At 41.8% G+C, this 24,049-nt stretch overlaps 1 protein-coding gene across 3 annotated transcripts in view; it reads left to right on the top strand.

Annotated features, from left to right (window-relative positions):
* RETREG1 (reticulophagy regulator 1) overlaps window positions 1–24,049 on the top strand; it is a 156,299-nt gene that overhangs the window by 123,643 nt on the left and 8,607 nt on the right. For 2 of the 3 annotated variants that reach the window (XM_081519321.1, XM_081519322.1), the window contains 2 exons: window positions 20,041–20,167; window positions 22,523–22,607. In XM_081519321.1, the coding sequence (XP_081375447.1) occupies window positions 20,041–20,167; window positions 22,523–22,607 (212 nt within the window). Of the gene's footprint in view, window positions 1–17,989; window positions 18,071–20,040; window positions 20,168–22,522; window positions 22,608–24,049 lie in introns of all 3 variants that reach the window. The other variant, XM_081519320.1, reaches the window with a different exon arrangement.

Here is a 24,049-nt window from a genome sequence, read left to right on the forward strand (position 1 = left end):
TCCTTGAGCAGAAGGTGTCATTGATGATGGAATCCAGCCATACTCAACCTGGGGCCCATCATGGTGAACCCTCTGAATCCCTGAGATATTTCAAAGGAGGCTAAATATTATCCAAAACCAGTTACTATGCAGTCTGGTCCAGCTCCTTAGTTTATAGAAACCTGAGTTCCTCCTGTGGAGTAGTCAGAATGGCACCCCAGTGACTTCTGGGGTTGCTATGCCACTGATCTGTATATTATTATATTCCTGCATTCTTTAGCATAATTCATTAAAAGAACATTCATTTCATTTCCTCTTATGATTCCAAAGAGTCCCTTCATAATGGAGTTGATTCATTCCTGGCCTCTCGGGCTATATATTCAAAATAAACTTAATTTTTAAGTGAACCTAATCATATTCTTAGCGTTTGGGGTGTCTGATGGCTACACTATGTACAGGGATTGTTCAGACCATGTCAGTACTGAATAGTTTTGTTAAAAGGTACATAAATTAGAAGGGAATAGGCTTTTGTTTATGACAAGAGAAGCAAAGGCATATATCTGTCTGTAGAAGCAATTACCTTTTCTAGAACCCAACATTTTGATGAGCCATCTTTTCCGTTTCTTGAAAATGCATGGTAGTATGAGCTAGGAGATAAAAAAGAATGTGCATGATAAACTCAGTCCTGATCAACATACAATTCTAAACATAGAATATCTTTCAAGATAACAATTAGAAGATCTCCCTCTCTCTTTCAGTGCATATTTGTTTAAAATCGTCATCATGCTATTTAATTATAGATGATTTTCTTTGACCATCTGTCTCCATTGGTTTTATTTTGGCTGTGGTCAGTTAGTTCCCTGAAGACTTGTTAGTTTTAAGGCTCTCACCAAGGATGATGAACTCACAAGGAGCTCAGGATGAAATATTTAGCATCACTTTACTGATCCACTTAGGGCTTCTCTGATAGCTCTGCTGGTAAAGAATCCATCTGCAATGCAGGAGATCCTGGTTTGATTCCTGGGTCAGGAAGATCTCCTGGAGAAGGGAAAGGCTACCCACTCCAGTATTCTGGCCTGAGAATTCCATGGACTGTATAGTCCATGGGGTCACAAAGAGTTGGACACGACTGAGCGACTTTCACTTTCACTTACTGATCTACTTAACCGGACGGAGACAACCCTGGGAATGTACAGGCCCAATTACATGCCGTGTCACAGTAGTCTTGTCCTTGTGGTTCTGGATGGTTCCACATGGGAAAAGTGTTGAGGTAATCTGAGTGTGGGTTGGAAAAGAATTTGCAGACACAGAGCATTTCAGAAGGGGGTGAGTTTATTACAAACAAAAAGCAGAGATACTGCTGCTGCTGCTAAGTCACTTCAGTCGTGTCCGACTCTGTGCAACCCCATAGACGGCAGCCCACCAGGCTCCCCAGTCCCTGAGATTCTCCAGGCAAGAACACTGGAGTGGGTTGCCATTTCCTTCTCCAGTGCATGAAAGGGAAAAGTGAAGTCGCTCAGTCGCTCAGTCGTGTCCGACTCTTTGCGACCCCATGGACTGTAGCCCACCAGGCTCCTCCGTCCATGGGATTTTCCAGGCAAGAGTACTGGAGTGGGGTGCCATTGCCTTCAAATGCAGTGTGCCAACCTCCTGACAGACCAGGGAGAGTCGACACTTTTGGAGGGTTAGTAGCCAATTTTTATAGCTTCAAAACAAGGAAAGTTCCTGCTGGAAGGTTGGCATTAGGTGATTGGTTAGGACCCCATAGGGTGACTTCCGGGGTGGGCATTTTTGCCTAATATGAGTCAGGAAACCTGCTGGTGATGATCAAGGGGGCTTTTGGCAACAGTCACAAAGGGGCTCAGTCAGCTTCAGAGATGACCTTGGTTCTGGGCTCCGCTTCTGTGGCCTTGGTACAAGGCCTCACACCTGTGGCCTTGGGGCAGGACTCAACAAAAAATAAACGATTAAGGCTGATCATAGAGCTATTTCACCTTACTCAGGCTCTTATCAAGTCTATTTCATGTAACTACATTATAGTGTTGGGGAGGAAGAAATTTTCCTCAGCCTTTCTAGGTACTTCTGGCCGGTCTAAGAATTAAATTGCCGTGAGATAGGTTAACAGAACAAAATCGAACAGAAGTTTATTAGCATGTGTATACATGAGAGACACTCAGGAGAACTGAGTAACTCTCCACAATGGCCAAAACCTTCACCTTAACTACTGTCTTTAGATAAAGGCACAGGGAATGTTGGAAGTAGTGGTTTCGGACTTTTAAGACAGGAAGGCAGTTGACATGGAACTAGAAAAACAAACGTTTGGGGACTTCCCTGATGGTCCAGTGCTTAAGACACCACGCTCCCGGTGCAAGGGGCAAAAGTTCGATCCCTGATCAGGGAAGTAGATCCCACGTGCCGCAGCTAAGACCTGGCACAACCAAATAAATTTTTAAAAAAAGCAAGTTTGGTAAGTGAAGGTTGGCTGGGCCTGCAGAGCAATGGGACACAGAGTGGACTCTGACCTCTACGCCTGCCGAATTCCTCCCACCGTATTCAGGTCATATTCTTTGCCAATGTCTCTGATTTTCACTTGGTTCCTGAGACAGGCGCTCTATCTATGTTATTTTAGGCATTTTAGGGGGGAAAGTCAAAGTTTCTTCCTGAGTTTTCTGGGCCTTGATTCTTTTCAGCTCAAAATAATCCTCAATTTGGGATGGCAAATTTTGCTCCCCTGCAATAGAGTATAAGCAGAACATGGGATCATAATACATTCTGTGTGTAAAAACATGAAGGCCTGTAGCATTTTACTGACAAGACAATCCAGTAAACAGTGACCTAGAGGGAGAGGAATAATGGATATGGATATATTGGGCTGGCCAAAAAGTTTTTCCCATAATTTCTTATGGAAAAACTGGAATAAACTTTTTGGCCAATAACATGGGGCCCGAGCAAGCTGGGGAGGTGTGAACACACACTTTCCTAGGAGATCTGATTCAGTGTCAGTAGCTTCCTAGAAATGGCTACACTATTGGGCAAGCAGGTGTTCTCCAATATACTGGGTTGGCAGTTTACCCACACGGAAATTGCTCATGACAACCTTTAGGTTCTCCTGAACACCATGGAAGGAATTTGCATTCTGGAGGCAGCTGTGAGTGTCTGCAAAGATGAAAGAGGACGGAGGAGATGGCAGACACCTCTCTCACTGGCATAAAGTTCAGCCTAGATCATTCCAGTCTTCTTTATTTGCATCGAACTACATCGCACAAGGGAATATGAATTTTTAAGAATAAGGTTTTCTAAGCAAATTGTTATTGTGAATGGAAATGAAATGTTGGGGGAACTCTTTAAATAAGTGTTTGCAGGAACCCCCCTTCACTTTTCGGGTATACAATGAACAATAACAGTTATCAAGGTGGTGAAAAATACACTGAAGGTAACTTCTTTTTAGTTCATTACCAGCCAAATTCTTTTATTTTTTTTTTAACTTTCTATTTTGTATCGGGGTCTAGCTGATCAGCCAGTTAACAATGTTGTGATAACTTCAAGTGAACAGCAAAAGGACTCAGCCATACATATACACATACCGTTCTTCTCCATGTGGTGGTGGAGAAGACTCGAGAGGGAGGCCTGGTATGCTGCAGTCCACGGGGTCACCAAGAGTTGGACACGACTGAGCGGCTGAACTGAACTGATTCTTCTCCAAACCCCCCTCCCATCCAGACTGGCCTGTAACACTGAGCAGAGTTCCCTGTGCTATACAGTACGTCCTTGTTGGTTATCCATTTTAAATATAGCAGTGTGTACGCGTCCATCCCAAGCTCCCGAATTATCCCTGCCCCCCGTCCTTCCCCAGCCCTGGCCCCTCACAACCGTTGAGTCCGTTCTCTCCGTCTGCAAATCTCTTTCTGTTTTGTAGGTAAGTTCTGCTGTATCGTTTCTTTTCAGATTCCACATGGAAGGGAGGTTATGTGCTATTTCTCCTACTCTGTATCAGCCAGATTCTTACCTCTGCTCTGTGTATGAGAAAGTAGGGGAAGCACATTCCTGTGACAACTCTCTAAAAGCAGACAGGCTGTGTTAATTGCTTTTTAGAATTTTTGTTTTCCTAAAGAAACTATCACTAGGAGAAATAACTTCTTCTGAAGTCTGTCTTCGCTCCACAGCATCAACCACTGCACCCCCTCTCCCGACAAAACATGGCCCCTCGGTAACCCGTGCCAGGCCCACCTCTCCTCCCCCACCACATACTCCTTTCTAGTTTGTGCCAAGCACACCCCCACCTTCCACCATGCTGCTGTTGGATATGGCCTTGTACTCATTCACTATTAAAACATGCAATATCCACACAGTACCTCTTTGTTAAAAATCTGCTTTTGAGGGAGGCTGATGACCAGTTCAGCAAGCAATAAGACATCATAATGCGACTCTCATTTTTTCTATGACTAGTAACAGTGATCTTCTGGGTAAGGGCACATTCTTGTAGGAGTCATCAATATTATTTACTGACTTTTAAAAGAAAATAAACGGGAAGTTCATTCTTTAAAAATCTAAGGTGAGACTGGGGCCCATGATTTAACTGTGTAGCATTTGTGTGTGTGTGTGTCTGTGCTGAGTCTTCTTTGTTTTGTTTAAATTTATTTATTTTTAAATGAAACAAAGATGAGTATTTTTAATGATGAAAGATGCAATTCACGGAGAAGATAGACATCATAAACTATTAGATACCTAACAACAAAGAAACAAAGATACATAAAGCAAAAATCAGAAGAAATATAAGGGACAAGAAATATATATATAATCATAGTGAGACATATTCTTTATTACAGTGCTTGGGCTTCTCCTGTGATGGTGCTTGAGCTTAGTTTCCCCGTGGCAGATGGGATCTTAGTTGCCCGACCAGGAACCGAACATGTGTCCCTTGCATTGGAAGGTGAATTCTTAACCACTGGCCCACCAGGGAAGTCCCAGCAGTGTAGCATTTTAAATAAATACCTCAATGACGGATAGTCACTGACTTCCTGTTTGCCATATTCCAAGGTACCCCTTTAACACAAAGGCTGTCAACAAATTCTTGAAACAAAATTGATGTTAATTGACCTTTATAAAAAAAAAATGCCCCTTGGAGGAACTTGATCATCGTTCAGCCTGTTTGGATTGTATATGCCTGTTCCATCCCAGTGCTATGGCTAAGGTTTCTCAAAAAACAAAATGAGAAACTATACAGTTAATGAAAAATTTTGTACCATAAGAAATACATTCTTCAGTATTGTCACAGAAGCCTAGGTTTCATGCAACTAGACCAAAGGATTTTGTTTGTTTGTTTTACGAAAAAGCAGGGAGGGGACATTTTCTTCTGACTCCAAGTATAGTAAATCCTGGATGGTACTTCATTGAAAATGTGGATCCCAAACAGAATGCAGAGAAAGGCTTATATCTGAATTAGCAAACGTGCTTCCTAAGAACAATTTCTGTTTTCTTTGGAGAATGTTTCCTGGTTCACAGGTATTGTCTGTCCTTCAGGGATAAAGTAGAAACCTTTTCTTTACTCAGGGGTAGTTATTAAAGCAGATTTCAGTGTTCACAAATGAAAGGGTGTTGACTCTCCTGGAGGCCTCAAGTAGGAGCTTGTTAGGAGCTTGTAATGGAATTTAAATTGTTCATGCCCTGGGCTTAGAAAAGTCTACTTGTTGAAAAATTAACAAAATTGAAAATGCTGGAAAATAACTATTATGAGCATCTGTTCATAGAAGCTAGAAGCGTATAAGAAGTAGTGTGATGGGCATCTAAAAAGAAACTATAGAAACGAACTTACAAAACAGTAACAGACCCACCGACTTTGAGAAGGAACTTATGGTTGCGGTGGGTGGGGGAGTGGGAAGAAGGGGGAGAGGGATAATTCGGGAGTTTGGGGTGGACACGTACACACTGCTGTATTTAAAATGGATGACCAACAAGGACTTACTGTACAGCACAAGGAACTCTGTTCAATGTTATGTGGCAGCCTGGATTGAGGTGGGGAGTTTGGGGGAGAATGGATACATGTATATGTGTGACTGAATCCCTTCACTGTTCACCTGAAACTGTCACAGCATTGTAAATCATCTATACCCCAATACAAAAGAAGTTCTGTGTTTTTTTTTTTTCCAAAAATAATGTGATGGGCAACCAAATGCCAGGCTTCCAGATGGTCTTGGTGAATTGGACATTGATGATCTCTGCTCCCAGGGGAAGTGGCAGGGCAGAGACTGAGGGGGAAGGAAGGGCAGTTTCACAAAGTGACTGATCTCTAATTCCTTTGAGGTGTGGTTTAAAAAGAGAGAAAGAGCTCCAAATAAAACACCAAGTTGCCCAGAGGGAGGTGAGGCCCAGCTTCTCAGAGCAGGAAGAGCCAACATTCAGGTGGGCCTCCTGGTCCCTGGCTGGGGAGAAAGATGTCCACGTGGTTTGTTGATCTGAGAAAGTGAGGGCTTCACATGGAGTGCTATGTAATTTCTTAATCTCATGTTCACTTATTTAATCTTCCAGTTGACATATCTTATTTGCTTTGTCATGGTTCTAATTCTGTGAGTGTTTGTGCAGGGAAACAAATCCCTGTGTTTTATTTTGTTTCTCTGCCTACACACCCTCACGCACAAACACGCCCGCACGCAGGGGAACACGCCGTGGATCTGGAGGATTAAAAACAGTCATAACACATCGCACTAAGAAATGTCCAGATCTGTAACTGGAGACTGACTGACCTTTCTAAGAAAAATTCAGCAGGAGTTAACATCAACAGATGTTCACCACCAACAGACAACATGAGACCATTCGTCACCAGCTGAGAATGACAGGGCGATGAGGGCTCGGGGCCAAAGTATATTTATAGGTGCGATGGGTGAAGCAGCTGTTTGTCCCAGTTGCTAGGTGACAGCTTAGGTTATAACACATTCCCTCCTTCAAGTTTGTCTATATATGGGATGTCGACATTGTTAACTTCCTATAAAATATGATTCAGCTTCAATTTCCAATCCGTATGGATTAAAAGTAAAACCAGAAAGTGTAAAATAATGTATTTTCTCTGGAGGTAGTTTGACAGTTCTTCTAAAGATCTTTGGAAATGGTTATTGCAATATGAGTGCTTAGGGATATGGAAAATCTAAAGAGTGAGTAGAAAGATGTGCGTGTGTGTGTGTGTGTGTGTGTCTATACTTGCACATGTGTTTGAGAGAAAACAGCAATAGATGAAAATATTCGTTAATGGGTTTACGTTGCCCAACAGCAACAAACATATCCTTCTGTCTCGATAGCAAGATGGGTATTCATGGAGTTTAACATTCTGGATGACTTCATGGGCCCCAGTCCTGTCTCCATGAGTCTCACTGGTGCTTGTGGGTCATGTGAAAGTAATAAAAGGTGCGCCTGGATCCAGGGATCTCCGTGGCATTAAGACCCAGGTTTTGCCAGAAGGAGTTCCACCCAAAACACCCAATTCCCAGTTCAGGAAACGTTTGGAATAAATGAGCCCTATTTCCTTACTACCTAATTTCAGTGGCACTTTAACGCTCCATTTCCAAGAAGAAAAAATTAAAACATTCCATGTAAGTGAAAGTTGGTTTGCAAATTATTTAGACTTTTTGCCTATGGTGTATTCTTACACATATAAAGGAATACACACTAAATGTTGTGATAGGTAACATACAGAAGCATTCAGATAAATGAATAAAAATCATACATGGTGTCATTAGACTTGGCATGGCATATGGAATCACTTGAGGGTCCTGGAATATAATTAGCTGAAGCAGTGGAGAGAGGAAACAGGAATCTAAGCTCCTGGGTCCCGAGCGTCACCTGGGAACCTAGATGAAGCTGAACCTTCTTCAGCGTCTCTGTTTCTGTAGCGCAGCATCTGGGCATCCGCAATCCATTCGTGTTACTGCTCTGGCGTTCTTTCCCACTCATCTTTGAAACGGTGCCAAGTTCCATTCCAGAAAGTTCTTCCTGTGTCTCACTTCTCATGATCAGCATTTTCGGTTCCATTTGTGAAGGTCTCCTATTCTGTGTGTAATTTGTTCTCTGACCTCAGCAGTTAATTTATCTAAGCCTCAGTGTCCTCATCTGTAGGACAGAATAATAAATCGCACCTCACAATAGGCTGGATGTAAGGATTGAATATGATGGTAAGTTTTCGACCTCATAGCACAGTGCTTGGCTTCTTGTAAGAATTAGTTGTTATTCTGATTTCGCATTGTCTGGAACCCCCTTTACTTGAACTTTTCATCAACTTCTTTGGTGTGAGTTTTTTGCTCTGTTTCTATCCTTCCATTCCATTAAAACTGTCATCTAAATAGAACTTATAAAAAACACTAATTTGAAAAGGTACATGCACCCCAGAGTTCATAGCAGCATTATTAACAATTGCCAAGATATGGAAGCGACCTAAGTGTCCATCAGCATATGAATGGATTAAAAAGATGTGGTGTATACATATGATGGAATATTACTCAGCCATGAAAAGAATAAGACTTTGCCATTTGCAAAAACGTGAGTGGACTTAGAGGGTATTATGCTAAGTGAAATAAGCCAGACAGAGAAGGATAGATACTGCATGTTCTCACTTATATGTGGAATCTAAAAAATATAGTAAAGTAGTGACTATGACAAAAAACAGAACAAACTGGTGGTTACCAATGGGGAGCAAGGGACAGGGCAAAATAGGAGTAGAGGGGAGTAAGAGGCACAAACTATTAGATATAGCATAAGCTACAAGGATATATTGCACAACAGAGGAAATATAGCCAATATTTCATAATAACTATAAATAGAGTATAACTTTTAAAAATTATGAACCACTATATTATATATCTGTAACATATAATATTGTATATCAGTATTACAAGTTGATTGTATACCAACTGTCCTTAAGTACAAATAAAATCTAAAACAAAGTGAAAAAACTAACAAATGAAACCATTCGAGTACTAAAAACTCAAAAAAAAATAAAAACAAAAACCAACCAAAAACCAGAAAGTAAAAGTTGAGAGTCACTCAGTTGTGTCCTACTCTTTGTGGCCCCATGGACTGTAGCCCGCCAGGCTCCCCTGTCCATGGAATTCTTCAGGCAAGAATACTGGAGTGGCTTGCCATTCCTTTCTCCAGGAATGAGAGAAAGGAGAAAGGTTTCTTCCCAACCTAGGGATCAAACCTGGGTCTCCTGCATTGCAGGCAGATTCTTTACCATTTGAGCCCGCAGGGAAGCAAAAAAGAAACTAAACTGTCATACTAAAATCTGTGGAATCTTATTCCATAACTCTTTTTAATAGTTGTTTCTACCTTATAATTTAAATATATTCTACAGTTCTCCATTGCATCCCTCCTCCCTGAAAAATGAGGCACTTCGTTTTATATTGTAAATGCCAGAAATCAGACTGAAACCAGCTAGAGACTAAAAAGGGGAATGGGCTTCACAAAGAGGGCATCTATGTTTGGGTTTGTTTTGGACTCAACAGAAACCAGATGACCTCACACTGAGCATCAGGATTCATGCATAGCCTCTACTCCTACTCACCCCCACTCCTCACACTCCTCATCCTGCTTGCTGTCTCTCTCCATCTGCGTCACGATTTCTGTCTCCTGTTGGTAATTATCTCCTCAAATCTAAAGCTCAAGAAATACGTGCAAGGGTTATTCCAGTATGCATTAGGCGCAGACACATACTGTCTGCACTTATGTAATTCCACTTATATGAGGGACCTTGTTGTTGTTCAGTCGCCAAGTCATGTCCAACTCTTTGCAACCCCGTGGACTGCAGCACACCAGGCTTCCCTGTCCTTCACCATCTTCTGGAGCTTGCTCAAACTCACATCCATTGAGTTGATGATGCCATCCAACCATCTCATCCTCGGTCGCCCCCTTCTCCTCCTGCCCTCAATCTTTCCCAGCATCATGGTCTTTTCCAGTGAGTCGGTTCTTTGCATCAGGTGGCCAGATAGTCAAATTCATAGTCAGAAAGGACATTGGTAGATGTCGGGGGCCAGCTGAGGAGTGGGGAGGAGGACGGGGAGTTGGTGTTTAACAGGGACAGAGTTTCAGTTTAGGAAGGTGAGACATTCAGAAGACGGATGATGGTGAGAGTTGCACGACAGTGTCAGTGCACTTCGTGTCACGTCACTCTCCGGTTGAATATGGTTAAAATAGTATGTTATGTTACTTTGATCACAATTTTTAAAAAAAGACATTAAAAAGGAAATATGTGCAAGGATTTAAGCTTTGATATATTAAAATCTCTTCTTTTGCTTTGAAAAATTACTTTCAGTTTTAAAAAATACCTTCTGAGTTTTAGGTTCACTGTGCTCAGTCGCTCAGTCATGCCCAGTTCTTTGTGACCCTGCGGACTGTAGCCTGCCTGGCTTCTCTGTCCGTGGGGTTTTTCAGGCAAGAATACTGGAGTGGGTTGCCATTTCCTTCTCCAAGGTTCACTACAATATTAATAAAAAGATTTATTATCCTATAAAATATACAATAGTGAAACGATAGTAACTTATATTCAACAGGCTCTCCTAGTATATCTAATCCCCAGCTTAGTTTTTGAGTGTCCCCCCCCGCAAACAGCCCTCAATTCAATGAAATGTTATTTTATAAAAGTGAATTTCATATATAATGCGAGCAAGTGAGAACTCATTTTGGGGTCACACCTAGCCCTTTTGCTCACTGGTTGAGATGTAGTGAGATCGCTCACTCATCCTGAGCTCCCTGACGTGGGACTGGTGACAGACAACCGCACTCAGCGTAGGTTGATTGAAATGAACCCAAAGGAAAATGATACTGAAATGCATTGTTTGTTCTCTGCCAGGATTCATTTATTTCAGCACTATTTTTGGTTGTGCTCAAAGACACTTGGGAGTGAAAGAGATGAAACGGGCTGCCGGCACATGTTCTTTCCTCCGGAATCACCATCTATTTTTAAAGAGCACCCGGGCGTCACATTTCTTAGTCTCACAGAACCCCCTAACGGAGAGAATTGTGTGCTGCACCCGGAAAGCCAAGTGCATTCCTGGTTCATGTACGGAGCCCTTGAACTGTGCAAAGGCTAGTTTGCCTTTTAATATAAAATTCAGACAGTGTTTTTGTTAAGTAGATTTTTAAAGAAAAAAGATACACAGTCAAGTAAAAGAAAGGTATTTTGCTGTATGCATGAAACTAACACAATACTGTAAATTAACTATACTTCAATGAAAAAAGATGAAGAATATTCTTTACCACTCAACTATAGTGCCACCATTATCATTTGTTAGTTTGATATTTTGTTGAATAAATACTGTGCAGGGAAGTCACTGTGCATATATGAAAAGAGTACATCATATATGATAGCATCAAAACCCATCAGATTTCTAGGAACAAATGTCATGAAGGGTGCATAACCCTCTACACTAAAAGCAGTAAACAAAAGGTAAAGGAAAAACAAAATTATAGCTATATGTTCATGCACATGTGTGTGTGCATGTGTGTTTAATAGCTTTACAATAGGTCTTGAAATATGGTAGCATATGTCTGAACCTTGGTGCTGCTTCTTCAAGATTTCCGTGGCTGTTCTTGGCACTTTAAATTCTCATGTAAATTTTGGGATTAGGCAGCCAATTGGTATAAAATCTGATGAGATTTTGAATTTGTAGGTCAAATTGGAGAGAACTGACATATTTACAATATGCCAATGTATCTACTCCGTGAACATAGTCCTCTATTTACTAAGGTTTTCTTTAGTTTTTCTTATTAACATTTCATACCTTTTAGTGTAGAGGTTTATGCATCTTTTGTAATATTTATTCCTAGGAATTTGGTGGCTTTTGATGATACTGTAAATGATATACTTAAAAAATTTTTTTGTTTTTGTAAGTTTGTATGTTATAAATAAATGAAAACTCAACTGAAGAAAATAAAAAGGTATGAAAGAAAAATTTAGAAAATCATTTAGATCCCAGTTTGACCATGTGGGTTATTAGGTCCATAACAATACTCACCACTTTTTATTCCTGTGTATGACACAGTTTGGAGGAGGAAATGGCAACCCACTCGTATTCTTGCCTGGGAAATTGCATGGACAGAGGAGCCTGGCGGGCTACAGTCCATGGGGTCACAGAGTCAGACACGACTTAGCGACTAAACAACAACAGCATGACACAGTTGAATTACTTGAAATCAGTTGGATCCTTTGAGATCCTGCTTTTAAGCCATGTTAGGACCACAGTGGCATTTCAGTCTGGACTCATTGTTCTCCGCTACTGAGGTCGGACCTCTGAGGACTCTGCCCGGCTGTGTGAATTCTGAGCGTTTCTAGGTCCGTTGGTGGGATCCAGTGTCCTCCCCAGCCCTGTGAGCACAGGACTTCCTTCCCTCATTCCCTCACATTCTTTCTGATGCTTTTTGTTCCTCACACGTACCGTGGTCACTCTCAGCTGGAGAGTCCAGGACACCCTGGAGGTGGCCTGTGTTCTCTGTGCAAGCTCTTACCCACCTCCCCCCTACACACACACTGTCCTGCCAACTCCAGCCTCTTTTTACTCTCACGTCTGCCTCCTCAATGCAGCTAGTTGCCAGGACCCACCTTGTGAGGGGGTGGCACCTCCCTGCTCCGGAAGGACAAGTTGGGTCCCTGCTATACCATCTTGCCTGAAGCAGAATTCCCCTCTTGTCTCTTATTTTTGAAACAACAATCCTGTGTAATTTTCTCACTGGGTGTTTCTTATTTTGATCTTAGGATAAGAAACATCTGACTCAAGATGAACTTATTTGCAAAGGAGAAATAGAGATACAGATGTAGAGAACAAAACTTATGGACACCAAGGAGGGGAGGAGGGTGCAGGATGAATTGGGAAATGGAGACTGACATATACACACTATTGATACTATCTGGAACCTACTGTATAGCACAGGAAACTCTACTCAATGCTCTGTGGTGACCTAAATAGGAAGGGAGGATATATGTATACATATTCCCATTTAGTGACCTAAACGGAAAGAGAGGATATATGTATATGTATACCAGGCAATCCTAAAGGAAATCAACTCTTGAGTGTTCATCGGAAGGACTGACGCTGAAGCTGAAGCTCCAATACTTTGGCCACCTGATGTGATGAGCTGACTCATTGGAAAAGACCCTGATGCTGCGAAAGATTGAGGGCAGGAGGAGAAGGGGATGACAGAAAATGAGATTGTTACATAGCATCACTGACTCAATGGACATGGGTTTGAGCAAACTCTGGAAGATGGTGAAGCACAGGGAAATCTGGTGTGCTGCGGTTCATGGGGTCAAAAAGAATCGGAGACAACTTAGCAAGTGAACAGCAGCAAATAGCTGATTTACTTTGGTATGGTAGAAAATAACACAGTGTGGTGAGGCAACTGTACTCCAATAAAAATTAATTTTAAAGCAAAGAAACACCTCCCTGAGAATCACCTGGGACGCTATTTTCAAAGGGCAGATTTCTGAGGTCGCCCCAGGCCATGACTGCTGTTTAAACAGTGCTCTGGAGTTCACACACACTTTCCACGTAGGAACTGCCTAAAGAGATTACTTTGGCCACATCTAATGGCTATGCCTAATTGTATTCTAATAATTGCCTGATAGCTCAGTTGGTAAAGAATCCGCCTGCAACGCGGGAGACCTGGGTCTGATCCCAGGGTTGGGAAGATCCCCTGGAGAAGGGAAAGGCTACCCACTCCAGTATTCCGGCCTGGAGAATTCCGTGGACTGTATAGCCCATGGGGTCGCAAAGAGTCAGACACGACTGAGAGACTTTCATTTTCACTTAGTTTTCATTTTTTCAACTCCATGGACAGAGGAGCCTGGCAGGCCGCAGTCCATGGGGGTGGAAAGAGTTGGACGTGACTGAGCACATGGGGCGTGCACGCACGCACGCACACGCACACACGCACACGCACACACGCACACGCACACACACACACACATGGAGGCAGAAGGAAGGGATGTTGGCTTCAACCGGGAACCCAGAGCTCCCTTCTGGGACAAAGTGAGGCTGTTTGTCTTCGGAGCCATTTCCCTAAGAACTTCTCAGGGTGGTGGAACCATGTTGTTCTTCAGTCAACAGCTGCTTGTCTTCAGCATGTTCTTTGTCACAAATCTATCCCTTTAGTTTCTCTGAAAAAGGAGACTGTAATTTGCTGTATGACTCTGGGAACTCAAACCAGGGCTCCGTGACAATCTAGAGGGGCGGGATGGGGATGAGAGGGGGGCTAACGAGGGAGGGGACATATGTATACGTGTGGCTGATCCGTGCTGATGTACGGCAGAAACCAACACAATACTGTAATTATCCTTCAATCAAAAATAAATCAATTTTTTAAAAAAGGAGAATGTAACTAAATGGAATTTTGGGGACGCCCTGCGCAGCTGCAGACCCTTGGGCAGAGCTCAGGGGACAGATGGGAAGGCTGGGAGGTATGGCTTCTCCGGGAACCATGTGACCTGGATTCTTGGAGAATCTGGGGCTGACGGTCACAATGAAGGGACCTCATGTAGTCCGTCTCCTGGCTGGAGTATGCTGAAGACTCGCTCCTCACTGGACACAGGAGGGAGAGAGAAAATTAGTGGGGAAAGGAAGCAAGTGAAGGTAGGAAGGAAAGACAAAAAGGCAGACCAACAAAAGAAGTGCATGTTCTCTCTGAAACTGTGGAGGAAAAATCCTAAGTCCTGGAATATTAATGCTGAAGCCATTGGTATCTATTGTTTTTTTTCCTCTTGGATGAGCATCAGTCATAGAACACTTAACACTCTTTGGTAAAGAACTTGGTATGTCAGACAGAGAAGCAGAAATATCATATGGCATCCCTTATATGTGGACTCTAAAAAGAAATGATACAAATGAACTTACAAAACAGAAGCAGACTCACATACTTATGATTGCTGGGGGGAAGGATGGAGGTAAGGGGTAGTTAGGGAGTTTGGAACAGATACGTACACTCTGCTATGTTTAAAATGGATCACCAACAAGGAGCTACTGTATAGCACAGGGAACTCTGCCCAGTGTTACGTGGCAGCCTGGACAGGAGCAGAGTTTGAAGGAGAATGGATACGTGTATATGTATGGCTGAGTTGCTGATTAACAACTATCAGAACATTGTTAATCAGCGATACCCCAATACAAAATAATTTAAAAAAATTTTTAACGATGAAAAAAAAAAAGAACTATGCAAAGATTCACACCATTTTTCAGCCTCCTTTTGTCTTGGTTGGGTCTTTTGTTGCCCGTTGATCAGCGCCAAGGACGGTGGGAAGAGAGCCACATGCCATGTAAAAGATCTGTCTCCCTAGCATTGTCCAGTATTCACAGGAGATCCTTTCTCTGGTTATGCGTTTTCCAGACGAGGCTCTCCAGGAAAACCTAGAGTTTCTTTATGGAGCAACTCAGGGCCTGTGTGCACCCAAGCATGTGTGTATGTATGTGCAGCTGTCACGTGTATTAACTTGTCAACCACCCATCAAGCATAAATCTTACCTTCTGATGAATATTTGTATTCTGAACAGGAAGTACTCTCTTCTTTCTGTAAAGAGTAGGTCCTGATGATGCCCTGTTGGTCTTGGTTACACCTCATTCCTCCTGACTCTAAAGGAGTGAGGTTGATCAGCTTATGTTCCTTCTTGTTCTAAATTACAATACATGGTCTCTTCCAAGATGCCATTGACTGGATTCTTCCCTTGAAGAGGGCATGTGTTAAGGGAAAAGAACTCTATTGGAAATCAGGCTCTGCCCTGAACTCGCTGAGAAAATGGGGATCTCCCTTTCCCCATTCATAAAAGAAGGGAATTTGAAAAGTTGCCATCAATTGTCCCATCTCATTCTAAATTATATAACTGTATTATTCAAATATATTATGTAACTGAATTACCTAAATAGAACTGTGGTGATGTCAGTTACTGGTAGACTATATATAATGGAAGATAATAGAAATGTATGGTCCACTGGTCCTCAGAAGTAGCCACTGGACAATTTAAAAGTATTATGGAACTCCCAGAAACTAACTACCAGGTGCGTGTTTTATTTAGAGTATACATGTAGAGTGACATCTCTTCTTGGCCCTTGAATTCCGATTTTCTTCTTAAATCATATTTCCATTAAATTTTATTAAGAACAATCTATACATTTATTTTTATCTCAGACATTTATACTCTTTCCAAAACCCATTTGGTTAGATGATATTGTCATGATTTACACGATGAATTTCTCACTTCTGTTTGTGATTTTTGCAGTAATGCAGGTATCATTAGAATTGTTTAAGGCATTTAAAAATTTTTTTGGTGAGCCACAAGTGTTTTAGTTCCCCAAATAGAGATTGAGTCCTGGCCATGGCAGTGAAAGCACTGAATACTAGCCACTAGCCCATGAGGGAACTCCCTAAGGGGATTTTGTTAAAAATAAAGATAAGTAACCAGTGGAATTTATTGTCCCAAAGTACTGTCACAGGAGGTAACATTTCTATTTTGACTATAAGATGTGAAGTGGGATATACTCATGTAAGAATGTTACTCATTTAATTAAAAGAATGATTATGCATTTAAGCATCAAAAATCACTGCAAATGGTGACTGCAGCCACAAATTAAAAGACGCTTGCTCCTTGGAAGAAAAGCGATGACAAACCTAGACAGTGTATTAAAAAACAGAGACATTACTTTGCAGACAATGGTCCATATAGTCAAAGCTATGCTTTTTCCAGTAGTCATGTATGGATGTGAGATTTGGACCATAAAGAAGGCTGAACACTGAAGAATTGATGCTTCTGAACTGTGGTGTTGGAGAATACTCTTGAGAGTCCCTTGGACTGCAAGATCAAACCAGTCAATCCTAAAGGAAATCAATCCTGAATATTCATTAGAAGGACTGATGGTGAAGCTGAAGCTCTTTGGCTACCTGATGTGAAGAACCGACTCACTAGAAAAGACCCTGATGCTGGGAAAGATTGAAGGCGGGAGGAGAAGGGGATGACAGAGGATGAGATGGTTGGATGGCATCACTGACTCTATGGACAGGAGTTTGAGCAAGCTCCAGGAGATGGTGAAGGACAGGGAAGCCTGGCCACTCTGCAGTCCATGGGGTCGCAAAATGTCGGACACAACTGAGTGAAAAGCAACAATAATCAAGGAATTTTAAATCAAGGCTGTGAATGTGTACATTATATAGCTTTAAGAACAATAATATTGATGCATCGTTCTTGGGTATCCAGCACTTGAATTAAGATATATAACATAAGGATATTCAAGAATTGCCATCTTAAGTCTTATTCCTTACACACTCTCATCTGAGGTAACTGCTCTCCTGAATTTTGTTTTGTTCTGTTTTTAACATTTCCTTGCTTAAAGAACTGTTAGTTTAACGTGATTTTGAGCTTTATAAAAATGAAATCATGCTGTGTGTATTCTTCTGTGATTTTTTTTCCCTCAATATTACGATCCCGAGGTCCACGTACAAACATGAAACCTGTGTTCCTTCATTTCCATTCCATCTTTCATTTTTGAACACTGCTCACTTTATTTGTTCATTATCCTAATGGAAGTATATCTTAAATTTGCTTCAGAATACAAAGTGTTCATTCATTCCATTGTAATCATTAAAATAATAATAATCAGTTGTTCCATTATGTTTTTCATTGATTTTTGTTAGAATTATATTTGCTAGTCAGTTTAACCAAATGCTCATGTACTACTTACTATGCCTAGAGAGTAGAAATTAAAATCTGTATTTATTAGGTTAGCCAAAAATTTTATTTGGGTTTTTCCATAAGATGTTACACCAAATGAACTTTCTGGCCAAGCCAGTATGTCATGCACTCAGCCACAGAGGAGCCTGTGCTTGGCAATTTGTTAACAAGCCTGTGTTGTAGAAAGGAAGCCATAGGTTAGTAGCCAGTTCGGATTTTACTCTTCCTGTACAAAATAGTTTCCCTTTAAGTTGATACATTGGCAAGGTTTTGTTATAGATAGTGACCTCCTAACCATGCACTCACTGTTTCTTTTAATAGGTCTGGAATCATTCATAGGATATGCAGACCTAGTGCTAGATTTGGTCACCAGAGTCAACAGGCTTGCTCCGTGAGTCACGAGTGGGTAGAGTTCATGAATACATAAACTGATAGCTAGACATCCCTAAAAGTTCATTTCTCACAATAGTTGGGAAATCATTTTGCAAATGTCTATCTCATGGAGTAGCATCGGCCTGAACCCTGGAGCCTCAGTGACTGTCTGGCAGAGCTGTGGTTGAGGCTGATAGAGCAAAGAGGAAGGACAAGACTTTTTTTTTTTTTTTTTTTTTTGCTTTTTTAATGCTGTTGAACTCACTTAAATTAGCTTAAAATTTATACTAAAAATGGAAATTGTATTGCCTATAGTTGTCTTGGTGTTGATTTGAAAGTTTATTAAAGAGAAACAGTTTCTGGGTAGTTGAGCATCTAAGGGCCAAAGTGGCTTTGATTTGTCATAGGGCTGAGTTGAAGGCAGGAGAAGGGGACGACAGAGGATGAGATGGTTGGATGGCATCAAGGACTCAATGGATATGAGTTTGAGCAATCTCTGGGAGTTGGTGATGGACAGGGAAGCCTGAAGTGCTGCAGACCATCGGATCGCAGAGAGTCAGACGCAACTGAATGGCTGAACTGAAAGTGAAAATGTGTGGAAATGTTGGTCGCTCAGTCGCATCTGACTCTCTGCAACCCATGGAATGTCGCCCTCCAGGCTCCTCTGTCATGGGATTCTCCAGGCAAGAGTACTGGAGTGGGTTGGCATTCCCTTCTCCAGGGGATCTTCCCCACCTGGGGATCGAACCTGGGTCTCCTGCCCTGCAGGCAGACTCTTTGCCGTTTGAGCCACCAGGGCTACTGGAGTCCAATGTAGAGATGAGTCTCACTCTGGCACCCTTGCAGTCACAGCTTAGAGGACACTTCACTAACAGTGTGTCCTCTACTGGACACATTTGTTTAAAATTATCTATGAAATGATTGAATTTGGGGGCCCTTGGTAGATCTTGTTTAGTGTATTTATGTGATAAGGTAGGATTCCAAGAGTGGCATTTGAACCTGATGTCTTGGAACTGTAAGAAATGCCCAGTGTCTGCATGTCTCCCTCCTGGAGCAGTTGTGAACAGTTTTTAGTTCCTGTGGAAAAAATGAAGGTGGGGACCCACAGTACGTGCCTGGCACGTGCACCGCATTCAGCATGTTTTTTCGATGATGATTGAGAAAAGGTACTCTAGAAAAATACGGGGTATTGTGAGATCTTGTTGAGTTTCACAGTTTTCTACTGAGTTGACCAACATGGTGTACCACTGACCCTTGAACAACCCAGGTTTGAACTGTGTGCGTCCACATAGAGTGGATATTTCTCAATAGTAAATATACAGGGTCTGTTGTTGGCTAAATCCTTGGATGCAGGGCAACGACCAACATGAAGGGCCAACAATAAATTGTACATACATGGATTGAATGCAGCGTTGTGCAAGGATCAAGAGTATACTGAAAATGTAATATTGGTGTTGATGTTGAGGATGATAAGATTTATGCCAAGGTTTCTTTCAAGGTGCTGTGGCTTCTGTATCCTTAAAGTTTAAAACGTTACTAAGAATCCCACGAGGTCTCTTCCTATCATCCCACCTCCCTGCAATGTTACTCTCTGGTTTGCTCTGCTGCAGCCACACCAGGCTCAGTGGTGCTTCAGCTCCGTCTCACACCAGGGCCCCTTGCACACGCTGTATACTGTTTTGTCTGGAACCCTTCCAAGCCCTTATAGGAAATAGTGCAAATCCAGATCGTACTGTAAAAGTGACATCTTCAAAGATGCCCCAGAGCCTCCACCCTATGCTTTTCCTTTGTTGTGACCAGATAATCATGGAGTTCCATGCTGGCCTTGGCCTGTGAACTTCCTTGAACAGATATCTGACTTGTTCATCTCTGAACTCATATGGCTTTTCCAGAGAGTGTAGTCACTAGGAGGTGCTCAATGAATATCTGCTGAAGCAATGAATATTGAGTGAATTATCCAAAGTTCAGTTAAAAGTTTTGTTTTCTTTCTCTCTTTTTAGCTGGGAAGTTATCAATTCTAAACCAGATGAAAGACCTGGGTTCAGCCACTGTCTTGCAGAATCATGGATGAATTTCAGCATATTTCTTCAAGAAATGTCTGTGTTTAAACAGCAGAGCCCTGGCAAGGCAAGTTTTCCAGGGAAGGAGAATGATGTGTGTGCTTTAAAATGTGCAATAAACTTGGAAACAAATGAATTAACCTATTTCATCAGCTTGTAAGAGTTCTCCAACTCTGAATGTAACATACTAGGAACTGTGCCATTAAAACTGATATTAGCAAGGTCTGGAAATGTTAATGTGTTAGCACTAGAAAGTCCTCAACCTTATAATTTAGTTGGAATTGGATTTCTATTTTATCAATATCTATGTAGCTTATTAGCTAAAATGAATGATGATTTGTCTTCTCACTCAGTCAGACCAAAGATAAAAGTGTGTTAGGGGCTCTGTGACAACCTAGAGGGGTGGGATGGGGTGGGAAGTGGGAGGGAGATTCAAGAAGGAGGGGATATATGTATACCTATGGCTGATTCACGTTAATGTAAGGCAGAAACCAACACGGCATTGTAAAGCAATTATCCTTTAATTAAAAATCAATTAATTAAAAAAAGAATTTCGGTTTATGTTAATCTAGACTGGTTCTCAAGTCAAAGGGAGATAGATGAACACATAGCCCTTTCAGGATGCTTTTGGAGGTAACTGAATCTCACTTTCAGTCTAAAAAGTGAAGATTCTTATATGATTTACTTAAGAAAGGAAACCTTTGGCAGAAACATCCATAGTGATCATGTGAATGGGATGAATATATTTCCAATGAAGATGAAAACCCATGAGGAGAAGAGTCAAGAGTGGTTCGAAGGGGCTGCATGGAGAAATGCACACTGTAGTGTTTCTATGTGTAGAAGCAGCTCCCACTGTATCCTGACACCACAGTGATGTCCAGAGCCATCAATAGACCCTCTCCTTCCAGGGCTGTAGTCAGGTTTCTTGAACGTCCTCTTGTCATTGGAAGGAAGGACCTAGGAATCTCCACATTTAAAATCCCTCTCTTACAGGAAATCTAACCTTCGGTGAAGAGTAGAACTATACTTCGACACATTTTGAGCATACTAACGTTGCAACATTATATATGGATAAATCATTTTAATCACTGAAGGCAATTTTTAGAATAGATACCAATATGGTGGCAGGGGCGGGGTGAGTTTGTGCTCTTGTTGCTTCTTTTACTGAGATGATTAAACACACTGTCGGAAGATTCTGAACTTAACCTTCTGCATTGGGTTACACTAACGTGCCCCAAGTCAGTTAACCTAAGATGACGATGCTCTTAATACAGATTTAGTGGATAATATGAAATCCCTTTGCAAAACTGAATTCTATATATAGTAATGCTTTTATTTGTTCTTTTAACTTTTATGGTCTTTCTTCTTCCATTTTGCAAATAGAGCTCCATATTCTTCAAGGACCCCTGATACTTGAGAAACAGCTCTTAATTTTGTTCCCACAGGTTCATCTGTTTTCGTTTTGACTAGTGAATTTGTTAACCCTGTACCAAGAATGGAAAATCAAAATTACTCTGAATTTTAGACCCCCTTCTTGTTTCTCTTTACCAGTTATTGATCAGAATTATATGTGGTGTTCTCATGACTTACTTTGAAATTCCCTTAATGAATTTTCTTGGCTTATCAGTGAAATTTAGTACCATAACTTAAAGCAAAGGAGTAAGATAGTTTAAAGAATAGAGTATGGGAAAGAAGTGAAGACTTTATGGGACAATTTTTCTGTCTTGATGTTTTAATTTCCTAAAACAACCGAGATTCTTTTGGCCACAACTGACAGAGAGGAAGAAAATAACTGAATTTGCCACAGGAATTCAGTTTCGCTCATCGTTGGTTTCCAGGTGACCTCGGGGTGGAGTCAGTTTGAGGGGCAGGTGGTTAGAAAGGAGGAGAGTAATGGCCAGTAGATTTATCCTACAATCTACTGGTGATCTACAACCACAATTGCTTACCAGCTGGGTAAATTGCTGTTATGTTAAATACATCTAATTTCTCTAACACGGTTTGCTGGATTTGTGGATTTCCATGGATTTACAGATGTAGTTTGGACTTACAGATTTCATTCCTGGGCTGTGTTGTTTTCAATGAGTGACCCTGAGTAAAAGAAGTTTCTGGGCAGATGCTACTCTTCAAGTCTCTTGCATCTAGTAATATAGCTGCAGGCATGATTAATAGGAGATGTTCTCTGCACAAGAAATTAGCTTCTGGAACCTTCAAAATGATTGTTATTAAATGTAAACATGGGTTAAGGCTTGGTGAACACAGCAATCATTAGATCTAAGTGCAGAGAACACCGTTTGAAGAACATTTGCCATAGCATGGTAGATGGCATGTAGATCGATAATTGTGTGTGTATCCTGTGCTCTGAAGTGTCTTGGTGTTCTGAGTGAGTGAGTAACTGTCACATTACTTCTGTTATTTCTAGTTTTGTCTCCTGGTCTGCAGCGTGTGCACCTTTTTTACCATCTTGGGGAGTTACATTCCCGGAGTTATACTCAGCTATCTACTGTGTAAGTATGTAGAACATTCGGCTAATTGATACGACACGTACAATGTTATTTAATGGTCTATAAGAACTTCCATAGCTTAGAGGAGCAGGTATGAGTTCTTGATTATAAAGCAAGTTGCTGCTGCTGCTGCTGCTAAGTCACTTCAGTCGTGTCTGACTCTGTGCGACCCCATAGATGGCAGCCCACCAGGCTCCGCCGTCCCTGGGATTCTCCAGGCAAGAACACTGGAGTGGGTTGCCATTTCCTTCTCCAGTTCATGAAAGTTAAAAGTGAAAGTGAAGTCGCTTAGTCGTGTCCGACTGCTCGCGACCCCATGGACTGCAGCCTACCGGGCTCCTCCGTCCATGGGATTTTCCAGGCAAGAGTCCTGGAGTGGGGCGCCAGTGCCTTCTCCAGTTCATGAAAGTGAAAAGTGAAAGTGAAGTTGCTTAGTTGTGTCCGACTGCTCGCAACCCCATGGACTGCAGCCTATCAGGCTCCTCCGTCCATGGGATTTTCCAGGCAAGAGTACTGGAGTGGGTGCCATCGCCTTCTCCGAAAGCAAGTTGACTCTTCTTTAATTTTCTGCTCTTCAGAGTTTCTCCTTTTTCTAGAGACATGTTGCTATTCCACAACTATACAAATCACTGTCAAAAGGCAAGGTTGTAAGTGACTAATTTTATTTTAAATTGTGTCAATAAAACAATAAAGTTATACTCTCCACCCCCCCAAAACACATTAATTCCTTTGCCATTGTGTATGATTGGCAGCTCAAATGTAATTAAAGGCACAATGAGGGCTTCCCTGGTGGCTCAGTGGTAAAGAATCCACCTGCCAAAAGCAGGACGCATGGATTTGATCCCTGGTCTGGGAAGATACCACATGCCGTGGAGCAGGTAAGCCCGTGCACAACTATTGGGCCTGTGCTCTGGAACCCAGGAGCCACAGCTACAGAGCCCACGTGCTGCAATTACTGAAGCCCGCACATCCTGCAGGCTATGCTCCACAACAAGAGAAGCCATGGCAATGAGAAGCCCTTGCGCAGCAAGTAGACAGTAGCCCCTGCTCGCCCCAACGAGAGAAAAGCCCACGCAGCAATGAAGACCCAACACAGTCAACAATAATAAATAAGTAAAATTATTCTTTTAAAAAAAGCACAAGGAGACACCATTATACCCCCACCAAAGTGGTGGAAATTAAAACTACTGAGTGTATGAAGGGTTAGGCAGGATATGGAACAATTAGAGTTCTCATGCACTCTTGGTGGGTTGGTAAAACGGTGCAGCCACTCTGGATAACAGTTTGGCAGTTTTTCATAACACGACTCTATGACCCAGCCATCTCAAAGCAAGGTATTTGTTTACCCAAGAGAAATGAAAGCACACACCTTCACAAAGACTTGTCCACAGATGTTCACAGAGGCTTTATCTGTAGTCTACCCACTCCAGTATTCTGGCCTGGAG

This window comes from Giraffa tippelskirchi, chromosome 8 (genome assembly GCF_054371585.1).
Source record: "Giraffa tippelskirchi isolate mGirTip1 chromosome 8, T2T-mGirTip1v1.2.pri, whole genome shotgun sequence".
Lineage (NCBI taxonomy): Eukaryota > Metazoa > Chordata > Mammalia > Artiodactyla > Giraffidae > Giraffa > Giraffa tippelskirchi.